Consider the following 14,121-nt stretch of genomic DNA (forward strand, 5'->3'; position numbering starts at 1 on the left):
GGGAGCCAATTGACCTACCAGTATATTTTTGGATTGTGGGAGGAAACCGGAGTACCCGGAGGAAATCCACGCAAGTACAGGGAGAATATACAAACTCCACACAGGTAGGGCCATGGTGGGAATCGAACCCATGACCTCAGTGCTGTGAGGCAGTAATGCTAACCATTACACCATCCGTACTGCCCCAGATACAGATTCAATCAATAACACTGTTTTAGGCAAATTAAGATTTGGTGCAGCTAATAAAAAAAAATGTTGCTATTTACCATCACCAAAATTCACCCCATGGTAAATCAAAGAAAGTCAAAACTCATCAGTAAAGATTTCTGCGGAGATGTACCAAGCCGTGGAGAGAGCTAAAGTGGAGAGAGATTAAGTACCATCCAATCAGTGCCTTACTGCCATGTTACAGGTGATGCTGGAAAAAATGGCTGATTGGTTGGTACTCTCCCCCTTATCTCTCTCTAAGGTGTGATACATCTCCCCCTTCAAGAGATAGAGGGTTGAAGGAAAATAGGTGATATAATTGAATATAATATAAGTAACTATAGGAAGCACAGGAAGGCAATATATTAAAAAAATAAATAGGAATTCCAGAATAAAAGGACACACAATAGGTGGGAGGGGGGCCGGGGAGAGGGGATAAGGAAAAAGGGGATTTTTATTTTTTTTTTGCGAAAAAGAGGATTCATCACGAACATGTTACTAATTTGGAAAATGTAGTAAGAAAAAAAAAAAGATTCCATAACTTCTCCAACCTGCTTTCAAACCCCCAATCCGGGGGTGTAGTATAGAAAATCTCCACAGTCTACATAAACAGTCATTAGGTTGACCCCATATAGTTAACATGCATTAGTTCAACAGGGTCAAAAGGTCCACAGGTAGAAGGTACACAGAGGATAAGGTCGACAAGGTGAAAAGATGACAATGGTTGACACAAAAAAGGTCAACACAAGTTTTTTTTTTTTTGGGTGTCATTTTGTATGTTTAACCATATCTAAGCACAGTCGGTGGAAATATTCACGCTGGGCGGGCTCGCTTCACTCATCACGCTTCGGGCAAAGCGTCTCGCTCCGATACTGCTGCGCTCAACCTTGTGTCCTGTACCAGTTGACCCAATGCACAGTGACCATATGGGATTGACCTATGAACTGTCGACCTAGACGCTGTCAGCCTATGCATTGGAACCCATAATGGGCTAACAGGTTCAAATCCTATGCAGCAATCCTATCCTACGTTCCTATCAATACCAGGGCCAAATGCAAGATTGCAAAATCTCCAAAATCTCATCCGGCTTTTGCGTGTGGCCAGAAAAGTCTTCCTAGGGATGGAATAAGGTCCTGAAGATGAGGCTGACATGTACAGTATGCGCCATAATCCTTCTGTGCCACGTTATTGGTGTTTAGCTACTATAGGACGGAAGGCTACAGAACAGCTACAGTTTGTGGCCCACTGGCAGCTTTCATATCTCCATCTATCCACCAGCTATCTTTAATGCTCCAATATATTATAAGTCATATATTATATTACAGTCAAATATTATAAGTCCTGGAATGTTTATTCATTCTCATCACTTCCTGCAGCAGCTTACAGTCTAATTCGCTACTTGGGGAGTGGCCACTGGAGGGGGCGTGACTACTCTCCTTTGTTGGGTACATAACTATGCTGCACACTGGTGGACATGCTCAAGGCAGGGGAGGAGGAGATAGAGAGTGGTGGTGTCTCCCCTGCCTGAGAGAGGGTCATTTATACCCACGTCCCCCTCCCCACCTCAGTGCCTCTGACTACAGGCATATACAAACTCACCCTAGGGCAGGTTTGGCCGGTAGTCAGTTGACCATCTAGTATGTTTTTGGACCATGGAAAGAAAGCAGCACGAACGTGAGGACAACATATACATTCCATGCAGATAGTGCCTTATTCAGTTTTGGCCCTGTGGCCCCAGTGCTACAAAACTGAAACAGTAACCAGTGATCAAGTATCCCACACCATATACCAAATGAATGGCTTATCCCACAGTCAAGAAAAAGAAAAAAAAAACTGAAAAAGTTTAATTTTTTTTTTGGGGTGGGGGGATGTAGGGGTATATTTACTAAGGTGTGAGGTTTCTTAGAAGTGATGTTGCCCATAGCAACCAATCAGATTCTAGCTATTATTTTCTAGAAGTAGCTAGATAAATGTTGTGGAATCTGTTTGGTTGCTAGGGGCAACATCTCAATTTCTAAAATAACTCACACCTTAGTAAATATACCCCGTAGTGTCCAAAAATCTCCACTGTTCGTCTGGGACCCCACTGATGGGTTTGGCATTCAAAAGTCAAATGAGTTTTGTGGCTGGTGAATTAACTGAGGCTCCTCTGGGGTCAGACAAGTGGTGGAACCATCACATTCTTGCACGATTCATGTTTTCAAAATATGTTATGGGACAATTTGTCCTCCAATACAACTTCATGCTTTATTCGCCCAAAATGAGCACTATGTCCTTTTCTTATTCTTTATGTCTGGACCGCCCGGCAATTATCAATGTGAGGTTGCATAACATATTGCTGCCGGGGAATAGGGAAGGCGTATTGCTTCTCTCCTGCCTTTCTGTAGTACGCCCCTAACTAAAGAAGCCCTAGTGATGACATAATGATGTCACCATATTTCTATAGCAACAAAGTAAGGGTCATTTATAAAAGTGCCTATTTTGCACATATGCATCCATTTAAGGGTAAGCACATGGATTTGCAGGCCAAATGGCTGCAGCGGTCAAGGCGTTACAGTCATGATTCATTTAAGATCAGCAGAGAAACAACATATTTCTGAGATGGTCAGAATTTTTTATTTGAAAGGTGAAATTGAGCACAAAAGAATTTTGGGAAATCACATGACTTCACACAGTATGGTTACCTGAGCTCACAGAATGACTGGGAGACTCCGAAATTTACGGGAGGTCACCCGGACACTAAAGAGAGCAGGTGTTACACCTGGAGAGCGTTTGCCTGCTGGAACAAGATGTGACCTCTTATCATCAAGTATCCACGCCTCGGTACACACAGTGCCAGGGGTGTGCCGATGTGAATTGTGTTACCACGCCTCTGTTACTGTGTATTTACTAACATGGGTGGGGTTTGATGATTTGATGCCCCGCCCACTTGATCTTACTAATTGCATAATCAAGTTACACCCATAGCCTAATTTCTGACCTCGTGCCTGCATATCCCAAAAGTAAGATAGGACAATTAGGCAAATTTGCAATAGGCCCTGATGTCAATGGGGGTCATTCCGACCCGATCGCTCACTGCAGTTTGTCGCAGCGCAGCGATCGGGTCAGAACTGCGCATGGCAGCCGTCGTTGCCTAGCGATCGTCTCTGAGGCAGAGGCAGTCACTGGGCGGGAGGGGGCTGGACGGCGGCGTTTAGCCGCCGTTTAGGGGGAGCGGTCCAGCCAACGCAGGCTTGGCCGGACCTTTGGGGGGGCAAGCCGCGGTGGCTGCGTGACATCACACGCAGCTGCTGCGGGCCGGGGAGCGAAGAGTAGCTCCCGGCCAGCACACTAAAGCTGCGCTGGTCGGGAGCTACTCTTGAAGTGCAAAGGCATCGCCGCTGTGCGAAGCCTTTGCACTTCTGCGGGGAGGAGGCACTGACATGCGGGGTGGGCTAGCCCTGTGCTGGGCGTCCCCCACATGTCAGGGAAGATGATCGTAGCTGTGCTAAATTTAGCACAGCTACGATCAACTCGGAATGACCCCCAATGTACGTGTGATTGGCAATCAGTATAGATGCATTGACACTGTTATGGCTTAGGAGTCCAGATCTATGGTGGTCATTCCGAGTTGTTCGCTCGCAAGCTGCTTTTAGCAGCTTTGCACACGCTAAGCCGCCGCCTACTGGGAGTGAATCTTAGCATAGCAAAATTGCGAACGAAAGATTAGCAGAATTGCGAATAGACACTTCTTAGCAGTTTCTGAGTAGCTCGACACTTACTCTGCCACTGCGATCAGTTCAGTCAGTTTCGTTCCTGGTTTGACGTCACAAACACACCCAGCGTTCGCCCAGACACTCCTCCGTTTCTCCAGCCACTCCCGCGTTTTTCCCAGAAACGGTAGCGTTTTTTCGCACACACCCATAAAACGGCCAGTTTCCGCCCAGAAATACCCACTTCCTGTCAATCACATTACGATCACCAGAACGAAGAAAAAACCTCGTAATGCCGTGAGTAAAATACCTAACTGCATAGCAAATTTACTTGGCGCAGTCGCACTGCGGACATTGCGCATGCGCATTAGCGACTAATCGCTCCGTTGCGAGAAAAAAATAACGAGCGAACAACTCGGAATGAGGGCCTATGTGTAAAAGCTTCTCGGTGTGTATATAAAAGCTAATACAGATTAGAGGATAATTATACTTTTATGCTAGTACGTAGATTCCAAGGACATTTTGCTGCCGAGCCGCCGCATCCCAGCACTTTACAAACCGCATGCGGTCTTTGTGGACCTTGGGGAACTACAATTCCCATCATGCACAACTCCCAGCATTGGCCTCCTGTGAATCAGGATAAGAAGGCATGATCACACCAGTGAAGACTTATGCGGGGGGCACATTTGGCCCACCCGCCAGCAGAGCTAACGATTGGTAAGGGTTTATGCACAGGCAGTCTTGTGCACACACACTTACCAATCGTCCGCCCGGTATGTCTGGCCAGCCGACCCCATATGAATATATATAGTATCTCCCGTTCTGCACGGCCAGCGCGATATACAATATTTGTGAATGACGTGTTTCATGGATATATCGGGTGTACCAGCCGATGGTCTAACCGATATCGTTCATCGGCTGTACGAACGATATATCAGCAACTGTGTACCCAGCCTTATGGGAAGATGTATCAATCTTTCCAAATAGAAGAATAGTAGAAGTTGTCCACAGTAATCAATCGGATTGTAGCTATCTTTTATCAAGTACATTCTATAAAATGAAAGCTAGAAGCCGATTGGTTTTCTGGGGCATCTCCTGCACCGGTCCTCATTAGAAGGTTAAAATACATGTGAGCTTTACTTTAATGATCCCGCTGTGTCTGGATCCCTATCACATACTGTAATATTGCATGGTATGCGTGCTGGGGGTAGAAGACGTTGCCCTGAAGCCCCGTTTTGTGTCACAGTTTCTGCCCGTGTTAGCTTTGTAATGATTCAGTCTCCAGCTGATACAACCTGGCTACAGGCGGACTGGTGCTAATATCACTGGGGGAGATTTATCAGAGCTTGGAGAGAGATAAAGTACCGGCCAATCAGCTCCCAACTCATCTTCCAGCTGGTGTTTGAAAAAAATAGACAGTTAGAAGGTTGCCCATAGTGGAAGGTTGGCCATAGCAACCAGTGGAAGGTTGCCCATAGCAACCAATCAGCAGCTATCTATCATTTTATAGAATGTACTTAACAGATGCTACCTCAAAGCTGATTTGTTGCCATGGGAAACTTCTCCACTGGTCTACTTCTCATCTCTTTTCACTGCTTGATATACTGGTCTCTCCACTTTGTCTCTCTCCAAGGATTGCTAAATCTCCCCCACAGTGAGAGACACAGACTGTTCAGAGCTGCTACTTGGGGCATGTTTTCAATGGACTAAATCACTTGAGTTTACTGCCGCCATCATTGCACTATTGGCTATTGATTATAATCAGGGTGGCTGCTGCTACCTGTGCTGCCTGCAGTAGTAGAGGAGAGCACATAACCGGGTGCAGGGACTGCGCAAAACAGCGGCTTCTATGGACTGCATCGGCTGCAGCCCATAGAATCCAGGTAGGGCTGCCCTAAAGGCAGGGAGTGGCTTCCTACTGGATGCATGCTCTCTGCTAATCACAGCCCGGCCTGGCAGTCCCAGAGGGCGGAAACACCTCCCAATGGGACTGCCTATCCTGCGAGTGACTAGCAGGTAGCACTGCCAATAGGAAATCACAGTGTAACCAGTGCAGTTCTAGAATGCAATTGGCTCAGATGGGTGGCAGATTTTACTTGGGGGGGAGGGGCTTGGGGGGTGCAATCCTGCAGCCCATAGGTATAATCCGCCACTAATTATAACGATGAGCTATTCACATTTTTTACTTTTACAAGTTTCACCAATCATCATCATCAACAGAAAGTTGCATGTGGTTTATAGACGCACAAAAGATAGGCCTCGAAAGGTGTATGTAAAGATGCTTTTACTCTTACTAGGACCCATCTAAAGATGCTTTTACTCTTACTAGGACTAGCACTTACCTTGGGCGTGTATACTACCCTAAGGGCCACATACCAAGGGCGTCGAGAATGGTGCCACCGCCAAAGGCACAAGGCCAAAGGGGCAGCACAGACTCCCACCAGTGGGAGTTTGGAGAGGGCATTGAAGGCTGTTGCACTTGCAGAAACCGATTCTACCTCTCAACGCGCAAAGGTCTAAACTCAAATTTTGGCGCATACTCAATGCGTCAAAGCTCATTTTAATGTGCCGTACATGGGATTACATCTACCTCTAGATAAGACCTCATATGTGTAAAACCATTGCTGAGCGCGTTACGTGGGCTTATAAAAGGACGTGTATAATAATAATACTGTAACCTATATTAAGCGATGGGATTTTAGTTTGGAAAATGATGGTTCAGGTTACAGCACATTTTTTTTCTTATCACCCCATGGTATTAAATCAGCCCCTGTAAGCCACGGTCACCGCATATTATGCGCATGTGACATATGTGTCTCCCTGGCGCCGCACGCGACAGGTGAACAGCCAGCGCACGCTGCAGTCTAGTTAAGCGGCGTTGATTGTGATCACATTAACCTTTATATAGTGCTATCTGGTGCCCGGCTCTCAGCCTCTGTCCATTAATTGCTTTTCCACTACTTACAAATCACTGTTCCAATAAAATTGTCACCTACCGCCTCCCTGCACGGCTCATTCAGTGTCACAAGCCAAGTCTCTACGCCTCCCCTATGCAGAACAGACGATTACTTTATAGGTTTATAATAGAAAGTTTATCCTGTAAACTGTCCCTAGCTGCCCTCTTCCCTAGGCAGAGATCTCCTATTAAATCTTTCATTAGGGAGGCGGGTTATATATGTGCTCTCTCTTCTAATTCCGCCAAACATATCAAGTAATTATGGTCATCTTGTATTCAATTAGTGGTATCATTTCATTACCGCCTGTTGCATTCTGTTTTATCTGAATTGTTATTATGAGGCTTTGTTTAACCCTTTACGTAGAGGAGAGACTTTGTTAAATCAGGTCGAGGAACCTTTGCAGCGTAGTTGATTGCTCTTGACCCTTACATTACCAGAGTGCGTAAGGAAACAGCACCCCCATCACCGCATGCTCCATTAACTCTTATCAATATGGACCCATGAGGTTCTGCCGATCCGAGCCCTGTCTTTTTTTTTTTTTTTTAAGTGACTGCCAGGGCTGCACGGCCACGACCCTGTAGGGGTTAAAATGAATATATACAGCCGCACGGCAGGACTATGATCAATATTTTTCTATCAGTGTGCAGTGTCCAAGACAAGAGCGGGGGGAAGGGAGCGGATGGAGGGCTGACCAGATGGGAACAGGAGGTAGAGAAGACAAGAAATGGGGCATGTTTTCTGCTGTACGCAGGGTAACTCGTGACATAGCCAATCCATGTGATATAGCGTATTGACAAAAGCTGAAATATACCGACAGGATGTACACAGAAGCATTAATAGGACGCAAGGCGAGACCACATACTAATAATAATCATTATCACCCTGCTAAGAATGAATTCCCAAAATTAAAGGTTCCTGGTTATTACAGCTGATATTGGATGTTGCAGCCTGCAGCGATTGTGACGTTGGACGTTGCAGCGGCTGTTTTTGGATGATGGCGCCTACTGAGCCCGGCGTAAAACCACCTGCCATTTGCCTGTAAAGTGCATCGTGATGTAGTGGTTCCATCAGGGGTTTCGCCTGTACAGTAAAGCTACCACCTTCTATATGATAAATGTGAGGTGCTTCTGGGGGGCAGGGTGTGGCCGTGGGTAATAATGGTACCAGAATTCTGACGCTTTGCCCTGAATATGTGCTATTGAATTCGCCCCCCTGCCTATTCAATTGTGACCCATTTTCACCCATTTTTGTGTGAAAAGGCATTGGTGAAAAATGCCTCAAGAACGGCCCACGTCTTCACCAGTGCAGATGGAAAAACATGTGGATTTGCCGATGCACATGTTTCTCGCTCCTGCTGAATTTTTCGCCTAGGCAAAAAAAAAACAGTTCTGCTATTGAATAGGGCGAATCCCCATTCTCCCTAAAAATAGCGAAAAGTCAAGTTTTTTTGCCTCGGTGGAAAAAAAATCAGACCTAATACTCTTTTATAAAAATGATAAAGCATTTGCTTTAGTTGTTAACATTTTATAATTATTTTTTGGGACACTTAGCTACTGATTCGGCACATTGTCGGTAATACTGTCTCAGTGACCTTGTAGCAGTACTTATTGCATCATCAAGGTTGCCTAGAGTGCACAGGTGTAGGGACGGCTGCAACACTGGAGACGGGGAGGTGTATCAAACCTATTTAAGAGTCGACAAGTGGGGAAGTTGCTCATATCAACCAATCAGATTTGACCTATCATTTCATAGAATGTACTAGATAACATTAGCTAGAATCTGACTGGTTACTATGGGCATAACCTTCACTTGCACTCTTCCCCATAATGCCACTCTTTCACTGCCTTGATTGTCACTGTTGTTCCCTCCTCCATGTTTCCAGTTGTTTAGGGGTGTCACGCTGGGCTGTGATGTCATAGCGTGATGTCACTCTCCCAAAACGCCCCTGCTACACATCAGACCTCACTGCTCGGCTCTGCATGTCATGTATACTGAATATAAATGCTTTGTAACATCATACATAACATACTACACGTGCATATACACTTAGCGATGTAGTAAACGATATCGCTCATTTTCCCCCTCCTGAGCGATATTGCTTACTATATCGCCCACTGTTTATGCAGCTGACGATGGCCAATGTACGGTCCCGCGGGTCGGTGTCGGCTGTACATATAACCCGGGCCACAGCATGACGTCACTGTATGATATCGCTAGTGATATCGTAGTGTGTATGCCCGCTGTCGTTCGTCCCTAGCCGGGAGGGGACACACTAGGCGATGACGCCATCGTCTAGTGTGTACTCACCTTAAGAAATACATGGTAAGAATTGCATCCGACATGAGGAGAAAAATGATCCAATCTATTGTGCATTTGGTCAGTACTGAATAATCAGCATAAAATTACATATCCAGGGATAAATCTTTACAACCTGGAACCAATATTTTGGCCATGTGGTAAATATGGATTTAATGTATGTACTTTAATATTCCAAATATATCAGTAAAATGCTTTTACATTATCTGTGTACATTTGACTTCATATGATACACATAGATGTTTGCATTTTATTCTGCATTAAAACTCCATTAGTGCTATATATATAAATAATATAATTATGCATGCATATTTACTGTAGATGTATTTTTTTGTATTTGTTCATCACAATGAATATATACAGTATAAATAATATATAATACATGACATGAGCACAATGGAATACAACTTTCAGTGTAGACATAGGGGGAATTCAATTGCCCGTGGTAATTTTTTGGCAGGTAAAAATGGGACTTTACTGCAATTTTTTTTCTGGCCAATCCAGTTAGAGCCACATTTTTTTTCTGGCCAATCCAGTTAGAGCATGTTTTTACCGCCCCCAAAAAATTACCTGTTTTCAGGGCAAAACATATAGGTTTCTTGATAAAATCACATACCCGTGTGTTTTTACAGCCATGATTTATTGGGGATAATTTGTCAGGTCCAGAAAAAAAAAATCCCAGATAAATGCCGGCTTCGGGCTTCCTTCAGGGCTAATTGGATATCCCTGGGCTTATTGGATTGGGCAAAAATTAAATTTGTGGTAAAGTCCAGGTTTTATGTCCGCAATATTACCGCATGCAATTGAAGCGATTTGCTTTACACTCTTAAGGTTTTTATCGATGAAGGAATTTAATACTCTAATCTCTAAAGCAGTTTGGAAATATATATATATATATATCTACATATATATATATATATATATATATGTATATATATGTATATATATATATGTAGATAGTCCTATCCTGTGGAGTTCATTTATAAACATGGTTCAATGGGCACAAAAGTTCATTTATAAACATGGTTCAATGGACACAAATGACCTGTAACCCACATCAACAAATCAGATTCTTTCTGCTGTCTATTCTAATACAGTTTAGATAATGAAAGTAACATCTGATTCGTTGCTATGGTTTCGAGCACACTAGGGTACATTGACCGATGTTATCAGAGTGCGTGTGTACCACAGCCTGTGGAGGCAGCCATTTTGTGTACTGAGCAAATGTTCAGCCTATCAAGTCATTGTGGGCTATAACAGCCCAGAGGCATAAGGCTCATTGGAGGAGATGTATCAATCCTTAGAGAGAGATAAAGTGTAGAAGTTGCCTACAGCAACCAATTACCTTATAACTGTCATTTTATAGACTGTACTAGATAAATAATATATTGAAGCTCATTGGTTGTTATGGGTAACATCTCCACTTTATCGCTAAGGTTTGATACATAGCCTCCCTTTGTCTTTTATACCTCAGTAATGTCGCTAGTTCTTAGTGGCTTGATAGTTTTGATAGGCTTAACATTCATGAATACTGACGTAGACAACAAAATGTCCGCCTCCATTAAATGTATGTGGTTGCTGCAAAATGACAGACATTTCTCAGGTTTTGTGAATTACCCTTTATTCTAAGTACAATGTCTGAGCGTACTCTAGGAACATGTTTAATCTGTTTGCCCTTTTCATTCTATTTCCGCCAACAGCTTGCAAAAGGAAAGAGCAAGAGCAAAGCAGAGCCGAAAGAAATCACGTGCCTAAGAGGCACCGCCTGGTCTTCACCGACATCCAACGACGCACGCTACACGCCATCTTTCATGAGAACCAGCGGCCCTCCAAGGAATTGCAAATCACCATTGCCCAGCAGCTGGGCCTAGAGCTCTCCACTGTCAGCAACTTCTTCATGAACGCCCGCAGGAGAAGCTTGGACAAGTGGATGGATGAGGGTCATGGGCGCTCCCCAACATCCTCGGGTTCTTTATCATCCAAAGGTGGCTCAGCCATTGCTTGCACCAAAGCATGAGAAGATGCCTATAGCGCTATCAACCAAAGATACTGTAAGCTCAGCCTTTATGTTCACCCTTTGTCCATTGTGGACACCATATGAAGAACACTGACCTGGAGGTGTCTTAAGACAAGGAGACTCCTAGGTGTTATGAGTGATTGACTGTTCCTTGTTCCTAAACAAATAACATCAGTCCCTTGACTGATACCTCCTTCATTGGGTTCTAAGACTGGTTCGTACATGTTATTTATTTCTTAATTTATTTTTATGGCACTGTCAGGACACACACAGTGCGCTATAGGTGATACAGGTATCCTACTTCAATGTCCTTTCGGTGACAGCTTGGTGACAAGTCCCTCATACTGTCAGTGCAAGTCCCGAATCACCATAGCAACAGCACATGTGTTGTCTTCTAAAGCGTATCACACATGGCTGCAATAGTGTTTTTCAGGGCACTAACAGCCTGACACATGACCTGGTCACATGACCTAATCAATAGCCCTTACTACTACCAAGGAACCGCCATGTTTCATAGCATGACAGATGGAGCTAGTAGACGATTTTGTGTAAGCTGCTGGTAGCCATGGTGACCGGCTATCAGTAGTTTGCAGCCTGGCATAAAATGGAGTCACTCCTGTTACCATACCATGACCCTTCTCCGTTTCATATAAAACTCCCGTTGTGTGTTTTCTTCTGAGGAATAATGTATGACACTACAAAAATAATTGTTTTGATAGCTACCTCGTTACCGAGCTGACAATGACGAGCTGTGCAGACCAAGGCTCCACCTGCATTGATCTCAGAGCACTACAGTAGGAGATTGCCAGGAAGGGTTATGTCAGTCATAAAGGCGATGGACACTTAAACTAGTGTTAAATGCTGACCGCTGAATTTGGCAGCGTTTGGCATGCAATCGACTGGTTGTCATCAGCATAACCAACAGGATGCTGCTTCCTTACCACACTGGACTTATTCAGCACACCAGCATTTAATACCTCTAAAGTATACAGCCAATTTAAGGTGGGATTAAACAATACTGGGATATAGGCGTGGGCTGGCATACGTGATGTTGCGCACTGAACCTTAATTGGCTTTGTCAGTTAAAAAGCCTTGAGAAGAGATAAAGCAGTGATAAGTGCAAGGTGATAACGCACCAGCCAATCAGCGCCTAACTGTTCATTTACATATTGGATCTGATTGGCTGGTGTGTTATCACCTTGCACTTATCACTGCTTTAGCACTTCTCCAGGCTTAATACACCTGCCCCAAAGCTTCAAATTCTAAGCCAAAGTAAAAAATGTTGAACAGGTAAAAAGAAAATAATATTAAGCTAAACTTTTGGTAAAGTCACGCAGGAATGTAACTTGTCATGATCTAAGCACTCCGTGTCACCCGTGTACAAGGTGACATTAACAGGAGTGGATATAACGCACTTATGATAAAGGGGCGTCTAGGAGACTGGAGGACATTTATCAAAGCTAGGAGAAAGAAGTACCAACCAATCATTTGCTACGTCGTTTTTCAAATACGGCCTGTAAAATGACAGTTGGAAGCTGATTGGTTGATACTTTATCTCTCCACTTTATCTCTCTCCAAAGTTTAATACATCTCCCCCTAAATAATGTCTTATCCCAATAGGGACATTATAATCCCTGCCACCCACTCCTGTGATGATGATTCCAACCTCTCCGGTGAAAATTCAAAGCCTCTGCCATGTAACTTTGAAGAGGTTTTGACCTTTTCTCCTTTAGAAGCTGTGGGCTGCAGTCTGGCTGTACAGCCGGACCCTCCCCAGCCTCTTTTTATTTTACTCCTGACCAGCTGACGGGGAATTAGCGACTTCAATGGAACAGTGGGAGATGAGAGGAGGCGGAGGGTGGAAGGTCAGCACGCTCTCCATTCTCTGGAGTCCACCGTTCAGATCCTCTGGGGAAAACACTAACCCCTTGGCTTCCGCAGTCACCTCTAATACAGTGTTCTGGCCTGTGCATCTAGCTGTCAGTTCAGCAGTACTTTTATTAAAGGAAGAATCGGTTACGTTGCAAAAAAAAAAAAAAAAAGTTACATTTTAAAATATAATTGAACGTTCAATTTATTTATTATTGAAATAATGCGGACAAATACTTTTTTTTTATGTCCTGTTTTATTATGATGCGTTTCCTTGTCACTGTTTGGTTTGCAGCGTTTTTACTACCTACAAGTGTCAGGTAGTATCGCGTTGTACGCATAGCTGGCCCTAACCAATATGATGCCCTAGGCAAGTTTTTGGCTGGCTGGTGCCCCCTAGCAATGCCTTTTTTGCCGAAAAGTCGAGTTCCTTTTTGCGGAAAAGGCATGTTATTTGCGTTGCTCTATGGCTTAGATGCACAAGCATCTTCAGGTGATTAAAATGATATGTGGCATGCCTATATTCTGTGTGTGACTGCGGTTGTATCTGCATACAAAATGCTACATTACAGTGATTTCCAGGAATACACAGTAATGTAGCATTTTGTATGCAGATACAACCACAGTCACACATAGAATATAGGCATGCCGCATATCATTTTAATCAGCAGAAGCTGCTTGTGCCCCTAGGCATGTGCCTAGTTTGCCTATGCCTAGGTCCGGCTCTGCATTGTAGCTGTTATAGTGAATGGTTTATAATAGTTTTACAGTAAAGTGCAACCGTAGGAGGAGAATTAGAACAAGATGCTCATTTGCACCAAATTTGAGCTATATTGCCTAATAGAATAAATTGCATCGTTCAATTGTATTTAATTTGAAAGAACATTTTAACAAAATGATAGTTTTGTAAGTTCGGAAAAATGACGCAGCCTAAAAAGCTCCTTCTATTATAAGTAGTTAGGCTAAAATGTTCAACATCTTAGCGTTCAATGTAATACACAAGAGATGGTAATATCTTTATAAACGTCTTTACTTGTCCTTTTAAGTAGGTTTGATACATCTC

General features: G+C 43.8%; 1 protein-coding gene across 1 annotated transcript in view; it reads left to right on the plus strand.

Annotated features, from left to right (window-relative positions):
• LOC134981227 (hepatocyte nuclear factor 6-like) overlaps nucleotides 1-11,361 on the plus strand; it is an 18,280-nt gene extending 6,919 nt beyond the window's left edge. The window contains exon 2 of the mRNA XM_063948487.1: nucleotides 10,873-11,361. Coding sequence (XP_063804557.1) covers nucleotides 10,873-11,189 — 317 coding nt within the window. The 3' untranslated portion in view covers nucleotides 11,190-11,361. The remainder of the gene's footprint in view (nucleotides 1-10,872) is intronic.
• Nucleotides 11,362-14,121: the final 2,760 nt, after the last annotated feature.

Source organism: Pseudophryne corroboree, chromosome 12, assembly GCF_028390025.1.
Source record: "Pseudophryne corroboree isolate aPseCor3 chromosome 12, aPseCor3.hap2, whole genome shotgun sequence".
Taxonomy (NCBI): Eukaryota; Metazoa; Chordata; class Amphibia; order Anura; family Myobatrachidae; genus Pseudophryne; species Pseudophryne corroboree.